The sequence below is a fragment of the Fringilla coelebs genome (genome assembly GCF_963513975.1).
Source record: "Fringilla coelebs genome assembly, chromosome: 5".
Lineage (NCBI taxonomy): Eukaryota > Metazoa > Chordata > Aves > Passeriformes > Fringillidae > Fringilla > Fringilla coelebs.
The window spans coordinates 65,167,778-65,181,125 of record NC_140033.1 but is presented as its reverse complement, the minus strand read 5'-3'; the positions used below and the strand labels follow the sequence as shown (position 1 = coordinate 65,181,125).

The 13,348-nt window shown below is 42.6% G+C and overlaps 1 protein-coding gene across 5 annotated transcripts in view; it reads right to left on the bottom strand.

The window, feature by feature from the left end:
- Window positions 1–349: 349 nt before the first annotated feature.
- Window positions 350–13,348, bottom strand: part of LRP6 (LDL receptor related protein 6) — a 118,444-nt gene continuing 105,445 nt past the window's right edge. For 3 of the 5 annotated variants that reach the window (XM_084206214.1, XM_084206218.1, XM_084206216.1), the window contains 8 exons: window positions 12,674–12,883; window positions 11,315–11,440; window positions 9,723–9,959; window positions 7,953–8,063; window positions 5,931–6,161; window positions 5,019–5,155; window positions 3,733–3,830; window positions 350–1,735 (listed from right to left, as the gene is read on the bottom strand). In XM_084206214.1, the coding sequence (XP_084062340.1) occupies window positions 1,444–1,735; window positions 3,733–3,830; window positions 5,019–5,155; window positions 5,931–6,161; window positions 7,953–8,063; window positions 9,723–9,959; window positions 11,315–11,440; window positions 12,674–12,883 (1,442 nt within the window). In that variant the 3' untranslated portion in view covers window positions 350–1,443. The remainder of the gene's footprint in view (window positions 1,736–3,732; window positions 3,831–5,018; window positions 5,156–5,930; window positions 6,162–7,952; window positions 8,064–9,722; window positions 9,960–11,314; window positions 11,441–12,673; window positions 12,884–13,348) is intronic. The other 2 variants (XM_084206215.1, XM_084206217.1) reach the window with 2 other exon arrangements.

Here is a 13,348-nt window from a genome sequence, read left to right as displayed (position 1 = left end):
AATTTGACATTCACAGTGGTTAATACTTAAGTATTAAACTCACACCACGCAAAAGAGGAGGTATGTCAAAATCATACTGAGAAAAACTGGCTTTACCTAACACAAAGAAAACAGAGCAGTTAATACAGCAGGGGAACCCCTTCCAATGATCAAAACATCTATTTTTCTTATGGACAGTTGTTCCACTGAAAGTTAAATGCTTCCTTACTAGGAAAAAATAATATATATATTTATATATATGATTTGTATACTGTGATATCAATATACACTGAAAGTACTGCAAGGATATATTATTCATTTAGAGTAAAACTAACAATCCGTGGTTAAATTTATAGATTATAAATATGCTGTCTATATTATATGTGGTATAAAAATATTTGACATTTTGTGGGCACTAGGTCAAAATAAGATTTTCTTTTTTAAGGGACTAAAAATCATTCAGGTATATGCATATTACCCTTGTCAATGATGTGAGAATTGTACTGACCTGGTACAAAAGAGAGTCCTACCATGCTAGCAAAATGAGGAGGGTAATGTATAGCATGATAATCACTGCATGACAAGGCTAATTAGGAGAAAACCCGGCATTTACAGCAGCCCAGTTCTAGCAGTACTTTAAATAGAAATATCATGAATTTAAGTGACACGGGCAGGAAGAAAGGATGAAGAAAAGTCAAGAAAACCTAATTGGGATTAAAAACCAAATTTTAAGATACACCCAACAAAAGTAACTGAAATTCCAGGAGCAGGGAGAAAGCTTTAAACGCTCTCATTTGTTAAATGCATGAAGGAAAAACAAGAGGTGCATTCATTTAGAAAAGTGTGCAATCGATTTTCTGGATTCACTGCTACGACTGCTGTATTCTTGTAGAAAACAAAGCCCTTTGTGTAAGGTTAATATCTGTCCTGACTGCATTTTCAAGTTTAACTTTAGTTGCTGGCCCTCTGCAGTTAACATAGAGGTTATTTGGCTACTTCCAAGTATCTATGGTATGCTGCTCTGAGACGGACTTCTTTATTATTAATTACTTTAAACATTTTTGGTATTGACAAAACCCACATATCACCTCACTGGACAAGAAACATATCCCAGTCCTTCCATTTCCTTATGTGCTCAGTCACTTCACTGGATTAAGGCATGTTTTTGTGTTCCATCTGCAAAAATAAAAACTTTTTGTACAAACGTCTGGGTTCTTTTATACAAAAATTCATTCTTCTTATGGCACAAGCAGCAGCTGCTGTTTAAGAAAATATATAAATATCCTTTTTTTTCTGTTTTTTTTTTTTTTTTTAAATTCTTCTGTACAAATATCTTCAGTGCTCCTCCGCCCCACATGTACCTGTACACTGTGCTCCCGCACGCTGGGCTCCCTCCCCCCGCCCCCGGCGGGACCTTTCGTATTTACAGCGCGGCGCGGCGGGCGCGGGGCGGGGGGCTGCGCCTCAGGACGAGTCGGTGCAGGGCGACGGCGGCGGCGGGTACAGGTGGTGCGAGTAGCTGCGCTCGGTGTACGGCGACGGCGGGCAGCTCTCGCAGTTCTCCTCGGCAGACAGGTACTGGCTGCGCGGCGTGGGCGGCGGCGGCACCGGCTCCGAGTCGTAGTTGAGGTCGCTGGTGTAGCCCTTGGCGGCGGCCGCGGGCAGGCGGCGGCTCGGGCCGTAGTCGCTGTCGCACACGTCCGTGCTGCAGGGCGTGGTGGGCGGCGCGAAGTGCCGGTAGCTGTAGGGCCGGTAGCTGTGGCGGGGAGAAAAGGGTCGTAATGCACGGCATCTCCTCTCTGAACTTCCCTGCAGAAGTGCTACAGCGCTGGGCTTTACTGGGAGAAAATTAATTTTGTGCTCCAGACTGCTGGAATTGGACAGTGGGCAGCGTTTGGTGTAAATATTCTATTATCGGGTTAATTTAATCCATAATTTTGTGAGTTCCCCATCCCTGGAGGGGCTCCAGGCCAGCCGGGACAGGGCGTGCAGTAACCTGGTCTAGTGGAAGATGTCCCTGCCCATGGCAGAGGGTGGAACTGGGTGGGCTGGTCATTCTCTCCCAGTTCCCTCCCACCCACAGCATTCTGTCATGCCCAGATCACTGCAGAGCCCAGGTTTGCTAAGTGCTTCCCAGTCTCCAGACATTCCCAGTGACCCTGGCTGGCACTGCCTGCTCAGAGATTCAAGGAGCACCTGTGAGAGCCACAGAAAGGAGCAGTGGCTGAGAACAGTCTCTCACACAACCTGCTCCCCAAGGACTTAATTCAGGTAGAAAAAGTTGCTCCTAAGACAGTGGGGCAGGGAGGGCACGGGGTGTGCATGTGCCTCTGTAAGAGCTGTGCTGCAGTTATGGAGAAGGTAATTCTGTTTCCATTATGCAGTTTCTGGATACTAACTTCCAAGGCCAGACAGAAGGACTGAAAATTACCTGGCACACTCATAGCACTCAGGAGAAGCATTCCTTAGAGAAGTAACTGGGATGAAATTCTCAAAGGCTGCTATCACAAAACATCTTTTAAAATGAGCCCATGATAGTTTCAAGGAAACAAATTAGAAAGGGACATGCATGGTGACTACAACTCCCAGCATCACAGTCAGTGGCTGGGAACACCAGGGGATGCAGCTCCTCTATAGGCAAGTCAGAATATTAGGAAAGAAGTAAGATCAGAAGCAGCAAGAGCAGTGTTTATTTTTGGGTGGGGGAGCATTTGGAAAATATAAAACCCTGTGCTACATCCCTAATATAATTTATAATACTGAAAGTCACATCAGCTAACCAGCAGATGACCCATGCTGGTGCCTGAATTTGGTTTCTTTCATTAGAAAATGACTTGTAATTTTAAAAGATTTTTCATATGGCTGCAAGGGATCATTATAAACATCTGGTCTGACCTTCTGCACAACAGAGGCCATATTTTCTGCTAATGGAGAAGAGATGTCTGTTCAGCCCCAGAGACCTCATTACCCAAAGCCCCCAAAGGCTCTGTGTTAGGGAGGCACATCTTTTCTCACTGACCACATCTACTGGTGATTTGGGAGGGGAATCTTTACACCCCTGGGTAGCAGGGGTCTGTTGCTCTATTTTTGGTAACTTGTTATAAAATCATAACTAACTCCAGTATTCTTACAGGGAAAGTAAGAAAAATACATTGAAACAGAGATAAAATGCATGCTCATAAATACTAGTCAAGAGAAAATAAAGCAAAAGGTTAGTAATCTTTTCCAGATATTAACCCTTAATGTGTCAAACTAGAAATTCTGTACTTTATCTGGACAACAACATTAATTAACATTAATGTTACTTCTGACTTATTAGCCTTTATATTGCCAACTTTTCCTCCACAGGGTATTTGCTTATAATTTCTGATAATTATATAACAAATTATTTATGGCAGAAGCCTAAAAAAAGCACGGTTCACTCCAGGGTAAGTTTTTTTGGCTCAAAATACTCATGGCACTGCATTTCTTTTGGCATGTAGCTAGTTTTGTGATGACTGCTGTCATTCCCCCTAAGGAATATACCCCAGGGATGTATCACTACCCTCTTAGTGTATGATTTACCTCAAACAGTGCTGCACTTCCACACAGGCAGCAGTGCCATAGTACACGTGAGCCCATTTAAGCACCAGTTTAGTGCTTGCAGAATTAGGGCCTTTGATTGTAATTCTTACAGAGCAGAGGCTGCCTTTATTCTGCATTTTCTACACTAACTGCTTTGATCCTGACACAAGCTATTGTGATAGTAATTACCTGTAGGATCTATGAGTGGATGGGCTGTTTGAAGAATAACCAAATTCCATGGTATAGTGTGAACGTTCAGTAGCTGGTGATGGTGGTGGGTTCAAAATCTAAGGAGTAAGAAAGGAAAAAAGGCACCTTTAAAAAGGAAAGATACAAAGGGAACTTGAGAAAACACCAGTTTATAGTTTTTAGTACTGTCTCATAGGAACCTTAAGTAAAGAACTGCAGACATAGCCCGCCCAGCAAACAGGATTTTTTTCCTGTTTATTCCCCACCTCTTAAGCAGACCCTGGAAATGCCATTTGTTGCTATTCCTATTGGCTACTATTAAGCTCTTCTCAAAAAACACTGACTGCTTTGGCCATTTTGACATAGCCAGTGCTAAGAAGTAAAGTTGCAGCAAGCTGTTCAATTCTAGATTGTCACTAGGGATGCCACTGCCCAAGGCAGGCTGGCAGATCTCTGCTCCTACAAGCTGCAGTCCCCAAGTGCTGTTCTGCTTACAGTACTTGCAGCGTGCTGGCCAAGGCAAGCATCCTCCCCAACGCAGGCATGTTCTTACCCCATGTATTTGGATTCATTTAAAGCTGATTTAAGGCCTGATCAGTTGATTCTCAGAACTGAAAACCAACAATTAGGAGATTCCAGCCTTCACTGTTAAAGAGTCCCACCAAGCATGGGACTCTTTAACACTCGACAGTGGCTTGGTAAGCTCCATAAAAATACCCAAACCAACCACCACAGATGCTAGAAGTGAAGAGACAGGGAGCCCTCTAGGGCTGGCACCAACTGTTACACAGCAGTTAGTGCAGCACACTACACCTTTGTGATGGAGGCATGTTATGGAGCTGCAAAACACTTGTTTACTTATTTACCTGTCACTTGTAAGACACATGACACAAAGTTTCATTTTAATTCCTTGAACGGTCTGTACAGAATCAACCTTAGTTTTATCTTCAGAGGCACATGGCAGAGTATAATGAAAGGAGATCTCTCTGCCAGAGCTGCTCAACATCTACAGGGATTTTTTCATCTCTCCTGACATTCAATCTAATATTTTTCTTCCTGGCACTGAGCTCTCTCACAGCTTTTTTTTTAATTAAGTGAAAATTTCTAGACCATTTTGGAAAAAGACAATCCTCTTCCCTTTCAAAATCACTTACTCCATATCCAAACAAGTTTATTAGACTAGAATTCTAAATCAAAACATTAATCTGTCAATTGATTAACCTTTAGAAAGACACTGCCACTTCCCTGAAAGTTATTAAAGGCTTATGAATAACAGAAAGACTTACTGGAGGAAAGTAAGTGCCTTTGGTACTTGAAGAACTGCTGGAGGAGGCTCCTGTAACATGGGCCCTGTCATAGGGTGGGCCACTGCTGCCTCCCATAATGCTGAGGGAGCTGATGACAGATTTACCTCGAGACATACCTGAAGAACAGAGATGTATGTCAGTATTCAATTCTTCCTCAATTCACAGACAAAAGGAAGCTTAAAAAAATAATCTGGAGGACAACAGCAGTATAAGCACAACTTGCAAGCCCAGAATTAATTATCTTGGTATTAAAACCAAATTATGCTCTGAGAAGAGCCTGCTGGATCTAAAAGCCACAAGTTACAGTACATATTTAATCAATATATACAGAAGTAATCCATATAGCTGAAGTGCAATATTGTGGTTAAGTTTTACTTTTTGAACAGCAGAAGCATCATATGCTTGGACTGGTATTGGAAAATTCATCGTTAAATGAAATAAGCTGAGACCAAAGTTATTGCTGATCACTACAGACTTGGCAAGAAGTCTCAAAAGCATACAAACTTAGACTGCAAACCTACCAAGAATGATTACATAGTGTTTAAAGTCCCATGAATATAACTCTGTGTAACTTTACCCTGTCCTGTGAGACTTGGCTGGGGGTGCAACAGCCCAAAAAGGGGATTCCTTAGTAGCAAAAGAAGAAAATGCACAGTGTGTGCATTTATTTAAGCTTAGGTTCTGCTAAGTACCTAAATGCCTGTGAACAGCACAGGTAAAATAGCAGTTCATTATTGTGAAGAAGGATGGCAACAAGCTTTGGCAGTCCTGGCTTCCCACAGCTTCCAAGAGCTGCATCTGGAACAGGCATTTCCTGTACACAGATGCACAGCATCCTCAGGTACAGCTGTGGGGTGCCAAGGACAAGGATCACCCACCCCCTTTACTTACCAGGCAGAGAGCCTGACAGAGAGCTTGGGTGAGGCACGTAGCCCAGAGGCACCGAGGCCGGCCCGTGCACCACGTAGTCATTGGTCATGGTTTCGCCATCGCCCTTCATGCGTGGGCACAGCACCCTCTGGCAGATGAAGTACATGGCTCCCACCACAAAGACTGTCAGGATCACACCAATGATGGAGCCTATGGTGTTGTTGGGCTGTGGTGCAGGTTCCTCCGTTGTGTCTAAAAGGGAAAAGGAAAATCAGACCGTGGAAGTTTAGACCAACATCAGTTTTTCTCGCATCTTTCCACTTTCCTCCTCTACTGCAGGCAGACAACAGCTTTCAAATTAATATATGGGAGGAACAAACAGGCCTAGGACAAACCCTAGGACAGGTCTGTTCAAAGACTCTGAGTGTCCATAAGGGCTACCTGCAGCCTCCAAGATGACCTCCAAACATGTCATGAGGTTTTTCTGGTCACAAATGACAGGAAATGAGCAGTAAGCACATGCATGTGCAGGGGGAGTGATGGCCCTGCTCTTGTTTCAGGCTGACAAGCAGAGCTTTCCTTTGAACTTGATGAACAAGACCTGCAGCCACGTCTCCAGATGACACTCTGCAGGGGACTGCTCTTGTGCTTTTCTTGTCACTAAAGATGGCAACAACTGCTTTTCATGTCACCCTTGGCTATCAGGCTAACAGACTGGCACTCCCTTTTCTCAGCAGTGTAACAATCACTTATGGTGTACCACCTTGACTGTTCAGCAGTGATGAATTTGGGGTTTGCTGCTGTTTATTAAACTACCTAAACTATTCCACATCTGACCCACCCTTCTGGTTACAGATACAGCTGAGCATCAGCCTAAGAAGTGCCACCTTAGGAGGAATCTGTACCCAAAACAATTATTCAACAGTCAAAATGAGTGGCTTTCCCTACAAGACCAATTCTAAGCAATGACATTTCTGGGAGTAACTGACAACCCCCTGCCTGTGCTCATGAATTTGACAAGAAAGGCAGACTTTAAAGTATTTTCTGTTCTAGTCAGTGTTTTGCATCTTAAGCATTACTGAAAGTTTTTTTCTCAACACATTTTCTTCTCCCTGAACACCAAACCCACACTTGAACCAGCTTGTCACAGTCTACAGAGATAAGTAAACAGACTTCTGATCATAGTGAAAGAGGGATGGTGACAACTGCCATCTTATTCTGGGTGGGCCAATTTTCCATCCTCTGTTAAAAAACTGGAGAACATACAAACTCTAATAAAGGGAACTAGACAAGCCTGTGATAATGTCACTAGTGACTTGGTAGCATGACAGAACATCTCTTAATACTTCTTCTTAAGATCAAGGGTCCAACTCTGGCTTTGCATTCTCAAATTATCTGTGTGCCAGCTGTGATATATGGATCTCTAACACAAGACAAGATGTCCCTATTTACAATTTCTTTTAAAGCACCAATAGTGAAAGTGAACTTTTGAGTTAGAATTCTAAAGGCAGTGGCTTGCTTGTAGAGCCCTGGAGATTTCAAGGTAGGGGATATCACATGTTACAAACCAGAAATCAAGCTCAGAATTACATCCTTTCAAGATAAAAAAAATAAATTTAGAAGGTTTACTCTATAAACAGAGTGCTCCTCTGTTCTAAAGCACCTGCTATTAATTCTCTGGATGAGAAAATCATGAAGCAGAGAAGTTACAGATGAATGCCTCATGCCAATAGATATTTTTTAACATTACACCAACTCAGCATATAAAAATTAGAGTAAAACAAACCTTTTACTTCTTTTAAAATTTAAAAAAAGTAAGAAGAAAAATAACAGGCATTCTCTGCCTCAGAAACTACTTGTTGAGAATACTAATTATTTTTGTTATTCCTATTCCACCACATTGTGCATTAATTGCATGACAGCAGTTATGAAGCATTAATTTAATTCAGTCTGCTTGGCAGAATAAAATCAAACTTGTAGGAAAAGTGAGAAGCAAATTTTGGATGCTGCAACCAAGTCTCCAGTCTCAGGCAGTACACTTACAACATCCTTGCTCATCAGAGCTGTCACTGCAGTCCAGGTTGTGATCACACTTCTTGCTTTTCCCGATGCACTGCCCACTGGCACAGCGGAACTGATCCGTTAAACACAGCACTGCAAAGAACCCCCACACCAACAGTCAGCATCAGAAACTGCTCTTGAAAATCATTAAGAAATAAAGACAACAAAGCATACAATCAGGAGTATCTTGGGAGAGCTTGGAGTGCTGCAGGCTTCATTTCTGGATGTAGCCAGTGGCACACAAAGTCCCTCACGTGAACCATGCAGAGCAAGTGACTCAGTGTTCTGCTGAGGATAGTGCACACTGGTACCTGGGCTTTACTGCCTGCTTACAGTAAGAACACTACAAGATAAAGTGACCCTCATCTAAAATAACTCAGAGGCCATTGAGAAGACAGGCACTCATCTCAGGACATGGTTATTGCAATATTACTATTAGAATCTCCAAACCCAAGCATTTACTGTAATATAAGAGAGAAAAATTAAGTTATGAAAAATAAATCTGCCAAACCATGATAATAAAATTGTTTAAGAGAGATAAATGTCCTTCTTAATGTCCTTGTGCTCTTCCTGAAAACCAGAAAAGTTCTCAATAATGAGACAATATATTGATTGATATTATGTTTTTAAACTGAAACTAAGGACAAAATATAAAACTGAAGCTTTTCTAGTACACAGAAAAAATAAAAGGTGCTGCAGGCAAGATGTTGGCTGCTGCTGTTTCCACATATTCATGCCTCCTGTTTCTCATAAATCCAGAAATCCTTTTTTGTCTTCAGCTGAATTAAGAAGTTAAACTAAAGGTTTTTCTGATTTGTAATGAACTTAAATACTCTCAGCAATAGGCCCCCCTTGGAAAGTGATAAACAGCCCCTAGTTTGACATCTCCAGTTGCTGAATGACAACTGGGAAGTTAACTTGCACAACAGATTTTCAGATGTCAGCATCTCAGCTGGCTAATAATCACCTTTCAGCACACAGGAATTTCAGCTCTATGTTTTTGTTTGAGCTGGAGCACATCTTTTGGAAAGAAATTTAGCCTTGATTTAAAGTCATTTCAACAGTCTCCACAAAGAAGGAAAATGCACTGAAAGGATATAAAGAAGAAGCTTACAAGCTGTCCCTACAATTCTTCACTACATCTGCAATAGGGAAAGGATGAGTTTGCTCAGATTTCATGTTTTGTAGTGGTGGGGCAGTTCAGATTTCATCAGCAAAACCTGTCCTTTCCAGAATGAACTTAATTCTCATTGTGCTGGCAACAGCACTTCCCTCTGTAAAGACAGCTTAAATACTCTTTTCTGTGCTCTATGGGAAGAAGAGGTCTCTAGAAATCTCCTCTGTCTGTCACTCCTGCTTACTCAGTGAAGCTCATTTTGTTCAGGTATTGTAAAATAAACAATCCCAAAACCTTTACTCGGTACAAGGCACACAAAAAGCTATGAGAAGGATTTGCTCCACTTTGTAGTTCACTCCCAGATACTAGGTTTTTAGAGCTTAAAATCATGCCATTTTTGAAAGTACTTTTCACAAACAGCATTTAAGCCAGTCTGATGGAGATCACTCTTAATTTCCACTTCACAGGTAGAGAAACAAAAGTATGGAGTTATGAAATAACTTCTATTTAACAGACCAGTTTAAAAACTAGCAGAACTTTGGATCTTTTCAAATCCTCCTCAGCAGTAACACTGGTACTCATCCCTGTCCCTGTGACAGGTACATTCCCACCCCACTTGGCAGCATCCCCCGTACCTTCGCAGTTCTTCTCGTCCGAGTTGTCCTGACAATTGGCTTCCCCGTTGCAGCGCAGGGCACTGTCTATGCACTGCCCACTCTCACACTGGAACTGGCTCTCAGAGCACACTGGGCAGTTCTTCTCATCACTGTGGTCCTCACACTCAGTGAACCCATCGCAGCGCCAGGCCACTGGGATGCAGTCAATCTCACCTGTGAAACAGGTGAACTGCTGAGGGGAGCATGTTGGTGGTTCTTTGAAAATCAAGCAAACAAACAGAAGTTAAAAATCCAGGTGAACAAACAGCAGGACAGGTAAGGACAAGAGCTCAGCTGCTTTCCTATATCAAAGCAGCTGATGAACAGCGTGCCACATCTTAAGGTCACTTCCACAGCCACTGGGTTCACAGCCACTTTTGCAGACCTTGAGGCCAGTGTGACTGATGCAGGCTCACATCAACGGGGGCTTGACAGAGGAAGAACAAGAGGAACAGAGAAACATGCACAATCAAAACACAATTATTTTCTTCCCTTCCCACTTCAGACTGTCACACCTTTCTCTTACTAAGACTTCAAGTCAAAGTCATCACATTCTTCAACTCCCCCTTTCCTGCAACACCACTGTATACACAGCCAATGGCTTAGCCTCTTTTTCATGTTTGACAGTCATTGTATAGAAGATGTTAAAAGGATGTAATTTGCTGCAGATGGATGCACTGTGACTCAGTGTCTAGTTATGTGCCCTTCACAGCTCTATTCAGTCAAAATTATTTTAAAACAAAAAACTCCTCCATCTAGTCAAGTTCCACTACCTCAACACATCTGTTAGCTGTTATTTAACATTTACTATGTTAACTGTTAATCTCAGGCAGTAAGGAAGTGTGGATCTTTTCCCCTTTTTTTAATCCCCCTTTCCTCCCGCGGCTTTTTGGCCTGCTATTAAACTTGCTCTGAGAAAATATCTGGATTATGTTAGCTCTTGTTCCATTGTGAGACCACACGTCGCCTCGATGGCGAGATGATTGCATAATGAACCCATTCAGTCCAGTGGCACCAAAGTGCCTGTCCTCTCCCCCATTGCAGCCCCACTCCTGGAGACACCAGGGCGTGGGCTACAGTGGCCATGGGAGGAGGCAACTCGCCCTTCTGGGACTGCAGTTCAGAAAGACACGCACAGAGTGAGCTTGGGGAGGACAACAGAGAAGAACAAAACAGCACAGACTGTGTCATGTGCCAGAATGTGAGAATCTACCACTGCCTGAAAAGGCAGAACATGGGGAGTGATAGCAAAAAGTAATAAAAATCATACAATTAAAGAATTAAGTTGAAATAATTCAACTTAAGTTGAGTCTTAAGTGTGAGTCTTAAGGAGAAAGGGTGAACAGAAATCTTTATTCAACAGTTAGGGATTTTTTTCCTCTTTCCTTACTCCTTCTCAATACTTGCAAATTTAGCTGGAGGGTGGAGGTAAAGAGGTGAGTCTGTACAGGTGTGTAACAGCACCTGGTGCACTGTCACATTCCTTGGCTCAGAAGCCATACCTGAAGATGGAGACCCTCCCCAAGGCCAAAGCTAAGAGCTCAGGGACACAGAAGTGGGGAAGGACTCACCTCCACAGGACAGCTCATCCTGCAGCAGCACCAGGTGCACGGGGCAAGAGCAGCGTGTGGAGCCATCCCCCTTCACAATGCAAATGTGGGAGCAGCCACCATTGTCCTGAGAGCATGGATGTTGTCCTAGGATTTTAAAAATAAGACAGGGACTGATAAGAAATCCCCACCTGTTTTATGACCTTTCAGTCATTTCTTCATTACCCCCTACCCCTTGCGGAGAGGATTAATGAAAAATCTCTGGTAATGGTGTATTTTGTTGTATTTCTCTCTTTACACACATCTAAAATCATACATGGGTAACTCTCCATGATCTGAAACTACTCTAAGAATTTATACTAAAACAGTACTCAAAGCATTTTGCTTCTTGTGTGAGCTAGCAGTAGTTCTCTGCAGCAAATAGCACATTAGTAATACAACAGATGTCTTGGATTCCATACTTCATTTTCTCTACCAAAGACCATTAAAAAAATAAACTTTTCTAATTTACAAATTCTGAAGCTTCCACACTATCTCTGAAACTCAAATTAACATGCTCTAGATAAATATGTCTCTTCATTTTAATGTTTAATAAGGACAACATACTTCTCTTGGAACTCCTGACAGATTTACTGAGATTAATAGCACACAAAACTAGTAGTAGTCTGCACTGATATTTTAATTAAACATCCCCAGACATTTTTCTACATATTTCTCGCAGGCATGCACCAGAGCCTACTAACCAGGCCTATTTCCTCCAGGATGACAGCAACTCCACTGCTTTAACCATTCATCTCCCACCATTTCAAGCACATGTGTGTGGAAAGGCCTGGTAAGCAGAAACTTTTAAAAAGTGCAGCCATGACTGACACAAATTTCTATTTAATACACACTTCCTTTGTGCAATGCAACATTGCTCTTCTGTCGGTTCACTTTCAGCATGAAATACCACCACCAAAAAGTGTTCACTTTGCCTTCAAGGCAGGCAGTCCACTGAAACATTGACAGCTAGTGACAGGCCCTGAGAGCTGTGCTTGCCTAAACAGTGAACACCCCATAGCAATGCACTAGCATGATCCAGAAAGTCCTCTATTAGGGATAACAGGATGTTTCCACTGTGTCTAGAGCCACTCAAATGCCAGGTGCCTGGATGGGATTACCAATCAAGTTGTCATCATCAACAAAACATGATGCTGGGGTTGTGATAGATTTCCAGTCTGTTGCCAAGTGCCTGAAGGAAACAACCTAACAGCACCGATACCAACTCCTCACCCCTCCATCTGCACTGATGTTGATCAGCAACAAGGCACGACAGGCTCCTGTCTCTTGGCTCGAGTCTCACAGGCCCTGTTTGCACCTGCAAGCAGGGATTGCACTCACTGTATTCCTGCAGGTTGAGCTCCTTCACAGCATGGATGTCACTGAGTTGTGCAATACGAGCTTGGACCTTTGTACGTCCTTCTCGACCGGTCATATCAATCTTTTCAATCATCTGCTGCTGCCTGTCAATCCAGTACAGCCAGTTCTCAAAGACAGTCAGTCCCACAGGCTGCAGGATATTGGAGTCTTCCAAAACGATCCGGTTAGCACCTGCAAAGGGAGACAGTGCTTTGGTTCAGCTAGGCAAAACTATCAGAAACATCTACACTACTCACACCACTGTTTTTCACTCCTTTTATGCTACTGGGTAAGCCTACTACAAAAAACCAGGCAATTCTGGGTCCTCTGATGCAAGACTGACGCATTTTGCAGACACATGATCAAATTATTTTTTCTGCTTTCACCAAGAAGAGAGTTTTTGTGCTCAAAAAATATCTAGTGTATTTAAGAAGCACCTGGAGTGGAGGGGTTCATCTCATGAGCCTTTCCAGTCTCTTATCAATATGATGGAAATCAGTAGCTCTTTTCATTCCCCTTTCCCTTTTTGAGAGATTAATTGCTTTGTCTTGCCATACAACGGGGAATAAGAAGATGGATTATTGGCTTCAGCTAACCCATACAAGATAAATTCCAAGCGAAAGCAAGGTAATTAGAACTTCTCACATGAATGATGAG